Source organism: Portunus trituberculatus, chromosome 48 (assembly GCF_017591435.1).
Source record: "Portunus trituberculatus isolate SZX2019 chromosome 48, ASM1759143v1, whole genome shotgun sequence".
Taxonomy (NCBI): Eukaryota; Metazoa; Arthropoda; class Malacostraca; order Decapoda; family Portunidae; genus Portunus; species Portunus trituberculatus.
The window spans coordinates 2,440,925-2,453,424 of NC_059302.1; the positions used below are offsets into that span (position 1 = coordinate 2,440,925).

Consider the following 12,500-nt stretch of genomic DNA (forward strand, 5'->3'; position numbering starts at 1 on the left):
CGAGAACATAGAAGAGGAGGAGGAGGAGGAAGAGTTGAAGAAGAAATGAAGAACAGAGAATGAAAGACTGAAGAGAATAAAAATAAATAAATACGAAGACTAGTAAATAACGAACACGGAGATAGACGAAGTCAGATGATGATGATGAGGAGGAGGAGGAAGAGGAGGAGGAGGAGGAGGAAGACGAGGAAAAGGAAGTGCTGGAGAAGGAAGCAGACTAGAGAACGAAGGACTAAAACAAAATATAGAAGGATAATAAGAGATCTGATTATATAGGATTACAAAACACCAACACTCCTGAATATCCTTTTCATGGCTGTTCAGAAGGGAGAAGGAGAAAACGGGAAGAAGAAAAAGAAGAAGAAAAGGGTGGGGGAAGAAAAAGCTCAAGAGAAGAACGAAGGAGAGAGGATGAAGGACTGAAGAAAAGACAATAGGAAGATAACAGCAAGTAAGAAAGGAATGATAATGTGATTAATGATGTTGAGAGGAGGGAGGAAAAGGAGGACAAGGAGAAGGAAAAGGAGGAGGAGGAGGAGGAGGAGGAGGAGGAGGAGAAGGGAGAGTTGAAGCGAAAGAAAAAAAAGAAAAAAAAGAAATCTATAAAAGATACAGAATAATGATAATAATAAATCTTTAGAGAATGATGACGAGGTGGAAGATGATGATGATGAGGAGGAGGAGGAGGAGGAGGAGGAGGAGGAGGAGGAGGAGCTGAAGAAGGAAGCTGAGCAGAAAATGAAGCACTAAAGAAAATGACATGTGAAGGATAACTGGGGAGGTCAGAAAAGGATAATGAGCAGGAGGAAGAAGAAGAAGAAGGAGGAGGAGGCGGGAGAAGAAGATGGAGAAAGGGGGAAAGGGTGGAGTTTATAAAAAAAAGAACAAGGGAATGACAAGAATAATAATGAGGCGTCGGGAAAGGTGGATAATGATGATAATGATGATAGAGAAGAGAGAGAGAAGAAGGAGGAAGAGGAGGAGGAGGAAGAGGAAGAGGAGGAGGAGGAGGAGGAGGAGGAGGAGGAGGAGGAGGAGGAGGAGGAAGAGGAAGAAGAGGAAAGGGGCGTTGTATAGTGAAAGCGTCGTTGGAATCTGGCAAAATACACCAGAGAGAGAGAGAGAGAGAGAGAGAGAGCAACAGTGTGTCAAGGACGTAGCCTGTGAGGAGTGGAGAGGGAAAGACGTCCTTCCCATCGCTCGGTGGTGTAAGGAATGGTGTTGTTGTTTAATGAGGGAACAATACTTAATTACCAAAGAGAATTCCTCCCTCACCGCTGTCCTTTGCTGCTATCCATGGTGGTTTAGTCTCAGAGGATTGTGTATTTTTGGGTTGTGGTGTTCTCTGGTTTTACAAGAGCAGGTTATCTCTTAATGGTTGAGGGATTCTTAATTATATGTCTAAAGAGAAAATTAGCCTCTCAGTTTTATAAGTAAAATGTTAAAGGAATGTTTCTGCACACGATTTTAAACTCTTCCTCTTCCTAGTTTCCGTTCACACTATTGCCAAACTTTAGACGATATTCTCGACATGAATTCCAAAACCAGGTTCATGAAAACCTAAAATGAATCTTCAATGAAACGGAAGTGTACAGCAAAAACTATGAGTATGATTTCCAGTATAACTTTTTACGAACAAATCTTATAAAATGAAGCATCCGGTCAACAAACCCTTGAAAGATTATTCTATCAAACTTTCAGCGGAACTGGCTCGTTAAGACTTTCGGTCGAGCTTGCAGATAAATGTGTAGTGGAAGTGGAATTATTAACACAAATGGGCGGAACTTACGTCCATCCGGGCTTCCGAAGTCATTCTCCTCACCGGAACTGGAAGGAGGACGGTGGTGTGGTGATGTGGTACGTGGTGCTACTCACATAATCTGCTACACTGTTAGTCTGTCTGGCGTGATTCATCCAAGTGTTGAAAGTGCAAGAAGGAAAAAGAACTTTCACACTGCGAATATACAATGAATGTGTGTGTGTGTGTGTGTGTGTGTGTGTGTGTGTAGTATTATCACACAGTTCCGTACACAATTATTCCGCTTCGAGACGTCCGTTAATATCGTAAGTTTCCTTGCAGAAGTCACAATTGCAATTTTCCTTGTTTCTTGCATAATGTGTGTGTGTGTGTGTGTGTGTGTGTGTGTGTGTGTGTGTGTGTGTGTGTGTGTCGGATTGTCTTGGTCATAGAGTTTAACAATTTTTTCCCCTTGTGACATTTCATACGTTTCCACTCATCCACTCATTCACATCTTTATATTTCTGAAGCAACACACCATTCCTCGTTCGTATTGCATTACCTAAGAAAAATATGCGACAAAAAGGGGAAAAAAAAAATCAATCTTACCGGGAAACTAAAGCCACAATTCATTCCAATAAGGTCTAGAAGTTGTTGCGAGATAAGAGAATGGAAACACGGTACTGGTCAGTCAGCGAGAGGCGGGTATTACGAAACGGGATTAAGAGAGAAATTCTGGCGATCCGGTTTTCTCTTGTTACCACACACGAGCACACACACACACACACACACACACATACACTTTCCTGCAGCACATATTTTTCCCACAATCCACATGAGTCGAAGAGAAAATACAGATCATTGAGAGGATGACGAGGAAGGTGCGTCTCGGGGAATCCAGGAACGAGGGGGAGAGAGAGAGAGGGAGCAGTGGCGGGAGGAGAGAAGGGGGGTGAGGAAGCTGGCCTCCCACCCTCCCATCCACCCACCCGTCGGTACTCCCCCCGAGCTGTCAGTCGAGCAAGGGCTGCCGTGGTGGTGGGAGGTTATGGTGTGAGGTCCGACAGAAGGACAAACTCGTTGGAATCAGTGTTGTTTGAAATAGAGTGACTGCCATTATTGCGTTACCCAGAGAAGACCTTAATTTGTCTCTCGTGTTCCATCGCCTTTGGATTTCGCAAAGTGGTGTTACTCCTGTTGACATCATTACACGTGGCACTAGATACAAATTCCTGTTGGTTACGTTTATTTGTGATCGTATATGTATCAGTTAGTGTGTGTGCTTACGTGTAGGGTTGTGAGCGCGTGTTAGAGGGGTGACGCATCCCTCCAGTGCCGGGAAGTGGACGTGCTGTCGGCCAGTCACCGGTCTGCTGTTGGCTGGACATCGTGAAGAGAGAAGAGAAGGCATTTGCTGGGATTACATCATCACCACCACCTCTACCACCACCATGCCGCCTGTCTTGAGGAGAGAGGTGCATGGAGGGTAAGGCAAACTTGTCTCTTTCACACACACACACACACACACACACACACACACACACACACACACACACACACACACGTGGTTACTGTTTATCCAAATGTCAGAGTTGTAACTTCATGTATTTTTTTTTTCTTTCTCTAATGTTTCCTGGCAAACCTTCTGACATTTCCTGTGCATAAAGACGAAGAGGAAACTTGCATTGCTCTGCTCACCACACGCAAAAACACATTCATTTTCTTCTCTTGACGTTCACAAGGCGACCTCTAATTTAAAAACCCGAGGATGCTGAAGGGAAATGAAGGAAAGACGATGCTGAGGAAGGAAGGGAATGTTTTAAGGACATGTCTAGGTAGGAGTGGTCTTGTTTTGAAAATTGAAGTAGCCCGCGCTGCACCACCACCACCACCGCCACCACAGCTGGCCAAGGTCACATAGCTCGTAAAACTCGTTCGCTTCTTTGCCGGAATTAGCCTGCTCTCGTCCTCTTCCTTTTTTCATGCTAAGGGTCATCTCGAGTCAGCCTTTATGGTCTGGAATGCCGTTGTATGACTGCCCTGGAAATTGTCCTTCACTGCAGTCGGGGTCATGACGCGTGGCTCGGAGGAAATAGAAAGGCTGTGGTGTCAGAGTATTACCGTAGGGATGGCTGCGCGAGGACGAACGTTGGGGAGGAAGAGGGGGGATACTTTGGGCTTTGGGGATATGGGGGAGGGAGAGTGACCGGTATAGATGATGTGCGGACTGTAGACGGAAGTTATGAAAGTTGTTATTTTTTTTTAGTAGAGCATTATTTGTGTTGACCTGTATTGCGCATGGCTTCATTGTGGATTAGTACAAGAAACTGGCGATTATTGGCGAGCTCACGCAATGATACCAGTTCAACAGTCCTTCCTTTTCATGTTTGCTAACTAACTAACGAAAGTACTTAAGCTGTGAACAGATTCCATAGTCAACTCTGATCTCTGCTTTTCGTTCGGGAGCGTACCAAAAACAAAACAAAACAAACAAACTAGTGAAGACAATAAGGCCAATTCCACTCTTTGTAAGCTATCGAACCCAAACGATTTCCGCATTGGTAAGCTCTTGAAGAAATAAGGGACTGTGAAATTAACCCAGTGTTGTTACAGGGAAAGAAGTCAAATACGTAATAGGTGGCTTTGTAATGAGTCAGTTGTCCCGGGGATATAATACAAGCAGCCCTGAATAGATCGTAATGTCTTTTGCACGCATGGCTGCAGGTAGTAATAACATCGTGGAGGTCACATTAACTTTTTTTTTTTTATTCCGTATGTGTCATCCTAGTAGGCTACTTTTACGATTATTATTTTCACCGTATCAACATTATTAATCTACATGCACGTCAATATTTTACCTGGACTGCTTGGGGACTGGCATGTAAGTGGGCCTTTTTATTCCCTTTTTTTTTGTTGTTGCCTTTAGCCAGATTAATCGTTTTTTTTTATTGTCCTTTTAACCAAATTTTCCCTTCTTACATAAGAAAAACAAAAAACAAAACTAACCAACTCATACGGCGGTCTCTCTTTCAACCAGCTAGCAGTGTACGTATGTATGTATGTATGTATGTATGAATGTATGTATGTGGTGGGTGGGAGTTTGGCAGGTTGCACTTTTTACTTTAGCGAATGTGGTACGTATATTGTGCTCTGTTCGTTATTTTCTCACGGACCTGTCAATTTTTCTGTCAGTACGCATGTGACCGTGGCTTGTTAGTGGAGGATTGAAGGACACACACACACACACACACACACACACACACACACACACACACACACACAGAGAGAGAGAGAGAGAGAGAGAGAGAGAGAGAGAGAGAGAGAGAGCATAATTATATACCATCGTTGAAAACATACCACAAATTCGTAACTTCTAAAACTGTGAGGTCTGCGAGAGAGAGAGAGAGAGAGAGAGAGAGAGAGGCGTGTGGGGCGGGCAGTGCTTCCCAACTGTGTGCCATTAGACGCCATCGTTATCCAGATCACACTTCCGGTGGAATGAGAGACCACACCACTGCCACCCCTACGCATTCCACCACTCGGGCCACTTTGCCGTGTCTCCTTTTTACACATTTCAGATATAGTTATTGATTATTTTTGTTATCTGTGGAGGTGGGTCACTCTTCCTGTTCTGGTTGAGGGAGGCGAAAGAAAAAATCTATAAAAAGTCTAGCCGGGTACGTGTGTGTGTGTGTGTGTGTGTGTGTGTGTGTGTGTGTGTCGGCCATCCAGCGGGGTAACGACTGTACTTATATGCTGTTCTTTAATTAGAGGCCTTTCTGTGCATCTGCCGCCTGTTGCGAAGCGTTTGTTGAATGTGTGATGTGGCTGTGGTCTCTCCGTGTTGCTGTTGTTGTTGCTGGTGGTGGTGGTGGTGGTGGTGGTTGTGATGGTAGCAGAGTAATGTCTTGTATTTTGTTTGCTTTTCTATCTTTTCTTATCTTTTATTTATCCTTCGTTTTTTCTTCTTTCCTTTTCTATATTTTCTCTTCGTGTCCTTTTTTTCTTTTCATGTATAGGCTTCATTTTTTTTTTCGTTTTGGAGGTTTGCTTTTTGTTTATTTTTACAGTTGAAAGAATCTCTCTCTCTCTCTCTCTCTCTCTCTCTCTCTCTCTCTCTCTCTCTCTCTCACAAGATTTAACGCGTCACACCTCATTCCATCTCCCCCATCTCTTCCTCCTTAATCTCCTCCTCCTCCTCCTCCTCCTCCTCGTCACTCCTGGGAAGACAAAAAATATTAAAGTTTCCGGGAAGGGGCTCCAGTATTAGCGCAGTTGAGCGTGTGAATCCCAAACAAGCGTCCTCCACGTTCTGACCTTAAAATTTTAAAGTTTGTGAGAGCAGGAAGGAAACTAGACTGGTGTGTGTGTGTGTGTGTGTGTGTGTGAGAGAGAGAGAGAGAGAGAGAGAGAGAGAGAGAGAGAGATTATTATTATTAGTATTAGTATTACTATTACTATTACTATTACTATTACTATTACTATTACTACTACTACTACTACTACTACTACTACTACTACTACTACTACTACTACTACTACTATTTTTATTGGTTAGTGAGGTATGTATTTTTGTTTTACTTTAGTACATGCATAATTTAATGAACTAGATAGTCTCTCTCTCTCTCTCTCTCTCTCTCTCTCTCTCTCTCTCTCTCTCTCTCTCTCTCTCTCTGTGTGTGTGTGTGTGTGTGTGTTCTTCCGTCATTGTTAGAGGCAATAAAAGGAGAGGGAGGAGAGAGGAGAGCAGAAAGACAGCAATTACATAGAAGATCGTGTTTTTAGTGGCAAGCAAAATTCTTGAGTTGTTACCGTAGAAAGGGAAGGAGGCTGGACACGAAGGAATGAACGGAGAGAGAAGGAAGAATGGAACTTGTACTCTTACGTAGTGGAATGGAAATGAAGGGAGGAGGGAAGGTAGAGGAAGGACAGGAAGACGGAGATTCATGTGGTTTGGAGGAAAATGAAGGTTAGGACGTGGCCATGTGGAGGGTAAATAAAAGGAGAAGGCTAAGATGTGGAGAAAAGGGAAACGAAGATGGAGATAAAAGAAGAGAAGGAGAAAAGAAACTTGGAATAGCCTGAAGGAGAATGGAGAGACGAAATTGAAGTGGTCAGTAGAGAGAGAGAGAGAGAGAGAGAGAGAGAGAGAGGTAAAAGTAATAATGATAAACCAGAGGATGCTAGAAGAGTGATTGATTTGATAGAGTTACGGCGTTGCTTCAACAAGGTCGTATAGCGCTTGAAGGGAGAGAGGGAGAGGGAGAGAAGGACAGGGAGAGAGAGGGAGAGGGAGGGAAGTTCTGTGGGTGTGTTTGAGTCTAGGAGTTTTCCGGGAAATCACAGACGTTGTTTTGTGTTGATGCGTAAGTGGTGGCGGCAGGTAATGTGTTTGGATAGTGCGAGGACGCCAGCGCTCGTGGTCACCATTGCGGACACACACACACACACACACACACACACACTCACTCTCTCTCTCTCTCTCTCTCTCTCTCATTCGATTTTCTTTCAATTTCATCGTTTTCCTTTGTTTTATTTATCGGCAAAACGTAAAATTTTATGTTAAGACTCTCTCTCTCTCTCTCTCTCTCTCTCTCTCTCTCTCTCTCTCTCTCTCTCTCTCTCTCTCTCTCTCTCTCTCTCTCTCTCTCTCTCTAACATGCAAGTATTGTCCTGTTTCCGGAACCGCCCTACCTTTTACCGCGGAATGACATCCCGCCGTGCATACAAACACATATTGAAGCGCTGTTGCCTCCAATTCCTGCCTGAGTTTTAGCTTGTCATTTGCACAGCCCCATAGAAGATTACTGGGATATACATGACTTTTGTATGTGTATTAGTAGCGTATGGTACTTACAGTCTTTAGAATCATGAAAACGCTCTCGAGAACTTCCTCAAAATGGTAAAAACACGCCGAAATGTTTGAAAATATACGGATCTGTCATCTGTTCTACTTAATTGTGTTATTCATGTAGTTTTTAACGCTTTTTCTAGCTTACAGTGACCATGGGATTAATGTTTACTGTATATCGTATTTCGTCGCGGCCATGAGCTGTACAATTGCTTATTTATTCATCATTTTTTGCTGTACTGTTTATTTGCTGACGTAAAGGGAGGGCCGGACACGTCTGCCTGAGATTTAGAGGACGGGCGTGGCTTGACTTCCCTCGAAGGTGACTCGTGTTTGCGGTTGATCATGCATTAAATACTTTCTTCAGTGTGTGTGTGTGTGTGTGTGTGTGTGTGTGTGTGTGTGTGTGTGTTTTGTACTATTTTGTGCACGGTTGCCCCACTGTTACGGTCACACGAGGAAGGAGGCTAAAAAAAAGAAAAAAAAAAGCTCCCTTCATGTATACGAGGAAAAATAAAGAAATCTGTATGTACAAAGGGAAGGAATGCAAGGTTTCTGGTGTGAATTTTGTGCATGATCGCCTCGGTGTCTCGGTCACATAAGTCTGGAAGGAAAAATAATATGGAACGCGTGCCTTCACTTGCTTATGATGAAAAATATTTGTATAAAAGATGATCCAACGTTAGAGTAATGTAGGTAGAATAAATTAAGACACGTAAATGGAAGGGAGTAAATGAGAGAGTGAATAAATAGTGTCCAAGACTTATGTTGAATGAGTAAACACTGAGGGAAAAGAGATGTATATGAGAAAATGAGTAAATAGTGTCCAAGACTTAAGTTGAATGAGTAAACACAGAGGAAAGAGATATATGAGAGAAAACGAGTAAACAGTTGTGGCAATGACTTCCAAAAGAAAAAAAAATGTAAATAGAGGAGAGAATAAGACAGCGTGCAAAAATTCAAAATCAGATACGAATGAAATAGAAAATAATCAGAATTAGTAAAATATTCAAAGGTTCTAGAGTAAAAACGACTAAATAAGGAAATATTCAGAAAAGTCTTAATTAGTAGAATATTCAAAGGTTCAAAAATAAAAGTGACTGAATAGGCAAATGTTTACAAAAATACTTAGAGAACATTCAAGATCTCCAAAGTAAAAGTGAGTGAAGAGGAAAGGAAACAAAGGAAACAAAGAATATAAACAGTCTTCAGAGTAAACAGGAGAAAGTGAACAAACAGAAGGGTAAACAGTAGAGTAGACACAGAACTCAAGGATTCAGAAGTAAATAGAGGAAGATCACCGTTACGTCCCGCCTCGATAAAAGCTGAAGTGCAAGAGGTAAGAAAAAAAAAAAAAAAGAAAGAAAAAGATAGTAGGGTATATAATTTTTTTCTGCCGAGTCTTATGATTATATATTACAAGATGATGAGTAACAAGTTCACGTTTGTTGGTTGGTTGTGTGTGTGTGTGTGTGTGTGTGTGTGTGTGTGTGTGTGTGTGTGTGTGTGTGTGTGTGTGTGTGTGTGTGTGTGTGTGTGTTTACATCCCGTACCTACTCACTGCTAGGTGAACAGGGGCTACACGTGAAAGGAGACACACCCAAATATCTCCACCCGGCCGAATCGAAGTCCTCTGTCATATTTGTTTGTTATTCATTGTTCATTTTTCATTCTAAGCCATAGAGAAGAGTTTATTCATATGGTTTGTGAAGAATTTGCTACGAGGAGGAGGAAAAGGAAGAGGGGGAGAAGAAGGAGGAGGAGGAAGATAACGATGGTGTAAATAATAGTGATGATAATGAGAGGACAGTAGTGGTAGTGGTGCTAATGACAACAAAGACAACGAGGAGGAGGAGGAGGAAGAAGATAACAACGATGATGTAAATAAAAGTGCTAATAATGATGAGGACAGTAATAATGATAGTAGTTGTGGTAGTAATGACAACAAAGACGACGAAGAAGAGGAGGAGGAGGAGGAGGAAAACTACAACGATGATAATGATAGAGGTGATGTTGACAATGGTGACGAGTTGAACTGTGGCTGAGATTCAAAGAAAATCGCTGAGCTAAGGTGGCGTGACGTTCCTGTGTTTGAAAATAAGAGGGTCGAGAGTCCAGCGCAGTGAATGGGACGGCGCGCAGTTAATACAGGCGTCAGTGCATCTGTGGCGTTACTTCACAAACCAGTACACATGACAGAATACAAGCCATCAGCATCACCATCGTCACACGTGCGGGAAATAGACACACACACACACACACACACACACACACACACACACACACACACACACACACACACACACACACACACACGGTAGCTCAGTGGTTAGAGCGCTGGCTTCACAAGCCAGAGGACCGAGGTTCGATTCCCCGGCCGGGTGGATCCCCTGTTCACCTAGCAGTGAGTAGGTATGGGATGTAAATCGAGGAGTTGTGACCTTGTTGTCCCGGTGTGTGGTGTGTGCCTGGTCTCAGGCCTATCCGAAGCTCGGAAATAATGAGCCCTGAGCTCGTTCCGGAGGGTAACGTCTGGCTGTCTCGTCAGAGACTGCAGCAGATCAAACAGTGAAACAAACACACACACACACACACACACACACACACACACTTCCTACGACTTCTTTTAAGAGGGAGGTTTCAAGACATTTGTCCCAGATTTTTGGCTAACTCTCTTAATCTTTTAAGGAACTGGCAATCAAGTGGGCCTTTTTTTTCTTTTTTGTTTCTCTTGGCTAGCTTCTCCTATTCCATAAAACACACACACACACACACACACACACTCTCTCTCTCTCTCTCTCTCTCTCTCTCTCTCTCTCTCTCTCTCTCTCTCTCTCTAGGGATAAAAAAAATCACATGGTTACAAGTCAAGGTCGCTTACGTTCCATTGCAATTTGTTCCTCATAGTATATCAAGTCAGAGGCGTCGATCTCATTGTCACTCTTGGTATTAGTTCTGCTTATTTATCAAGATTACAAAGCGTGCTACGTTCATTTGATTGCTCTGTGTGAGGTGATGATTATGTGAACACAATATTGTTATCATAAATTCCAGCCCAAGGACACGTGGCTTGCAATTATCCCTGTGTCTATTGGTGGGCGAGGCTCAGGTGATTGTATAAGTAAGCGATTATAATGCCTGTGCTTGTAAACTGTCGAATTAGTGGTTATTGTGGGTTTTTGTTAGTGTCTCATGTTACCAGTCAGTCAGCGTGAGATGAGAAAGATGGAAACAGGCGAGGGTGAAGTAGGGTTGTGTTTGTATTGCTGTAAAGTGGTTGTTGCTCTTAATGTGCGGGAACAAGGCCTTCGAGTGCTTGTTTGTGAGTTAGACTGAATTATCCCGTTTTGATTCCGTTGTAATTTTTTACACACACACACACACACACACACACACACACACACACACACACACACACACACACACACACACACAGAGAGAGAGAGAGAGATTTTCTTTGATTTATCTATTGGTTTACTTTTTGAACAAAATAAAAGTATAGGATGACAAAAGAAAAACTGAAAAAAACGTTTGATAAATTCTGAACTGTTAAAAAAAAAAAAAATAAATGAACGAAATACAGAAAAATAAAACAGAAAAATAAAGAACATGAAATCACCACCAGCACCTCCAAGCCAGGACAAAGACCCGAGACTGAAGGGATGAGGAGGGTTGAAGAAGACAGGAACAAGTGACTTATTTTCCGCGTCGCATGATGGCCGGGGGAGACTCTTTACAGTACTTCCGGACCGCTGACTGCCCTAACCCGCGGCCATCACACAGACAGAGACCGACACACCGAGGCGGACCGTAGCCAGTGTCACTCGCCCTGAAAAAAATAAGTAAAAAGTCAAATAAGTAAGGTTTATACGAGGGTAAGAAAAGAAAAACTATGTAGCGGTTTGAGTATTACTGTTTTTTACTTTTTAATCCCTTCAGTACCAGGGCACGTTTTTATATTTATTATGCTTACTATTTGGTGATTTTATAGAGCTTCAGAAAATTATATGTGGATTGAAATAGTGAAGAATCTGGCCATTAATCGTCTGGTCTCTATAGACCCTTCCTAATGTCAACAAAATCGTCTAATCACACCCAAAACTCAAGGTAAAAATGCCTCCCAGTACTTAACCCTTCAGTACTAGGAAGCATTTTTACCTTGAGTTTTGGGTGTAATTTACATTAGGCCGCCTTGGTACAATGGAACCATGCGTGCTTTGGTGTCCGAGTGGTCTCCAAGCGCACGGGTTCGAGTCCTCACCACGGTCCGAGTGTAGGTTGGGCTTCCTCACTCGGGGCAACGGTTTCCTAGCGGGTGGGCTTTGAGATAGGAGGTACCCCAAAAAGTATCCCCTTTAACCCATAAATTCCCGTGAAAAGCCCACATGGTATAAAAAAAAGGAAGGATCTATGGAGGTCAGAAAATTAATAGCCAGAGTCTTCACTATTTTAATCCCCCACACAAGTTTCTGCAGCTGTATAAAATCACCGCATAGTAAGCAGAATGAATATGAAAACGTGTCATGGTACTGAAGGGGTTAAGGGGTTAATGTTTTACGCCATGAGTGTTGTGTTAATGGGGTTGGCTGTGCTCGAGAGAAGGGAACAGAAGGGAGTGGACGGCGTGTTGAGGTGGTTTGGATGAGCGTGAATGCAACTGTGCAGAGAAGGTTGTGAGAAAGAGGTCGTCATGTATTTTTTTTCATCTTTTTTCTTCTTATTTTTTTTGTGTTGAAGATGAATGTTTAAGTTGTGGTGGATGTTACTTTGCTAGTTTTGTTAGGTCAGTTATTTGTGTTGTATTGTGTTGTGTTGTGTTAGGTATGGATGTGTTGGCTTGTTTATGGAGTGTTTTGTTTCATTCGTTGTGTTCTTCTTTTCTTCTTCCTCTTGTTGTTGTTGTTATTGTTG

At 42.7% G+C, this 12,500-nt stretch overlaps 1 protein-coding gene and 1 long non-coding RNA gene across 2 annotated transcripts in view; one reads left to right on the plus strand and one right to left on the minus strand.

Annotated features, from left to right (window-relative positions):
• The window catches only part of LOC123498742, a 14,423-nt gene extending 8,863 nt beyond the window's left edge, over positions 1 to 5,560 (minus strand). The window contains exon 1 of the long non-coding RNA XR_006672783.1: positions 5,420 to 5,560. This is a non-coding gene — a long non-coding RNA (uncharacterized LOC123498742). The remainder of the gene's footprint in view (positions 1 to 5,419) is intronic.
• Positions 2,771 to 12,500, plus strand: part of LOC123498738 (long-chain-fatty-acid--CoA ligase ACSBG2-like) — an 82,459-nt gene continuing 72,729 nt past the window's right edge. Inside the window, exon 1 of the mRNA XM_045246140.1 lies at positions 2,771 to 3,224. Within this exon, the coding sequence (XP_045102075.1) occupies positions 3,190 to 3,224 (35 nt within the window). The 5' untranslated portion in view covers positions 2,771 to 3,189. The remainder of the gene's footprint in view (positions 3,225 to 12,500) is intronic.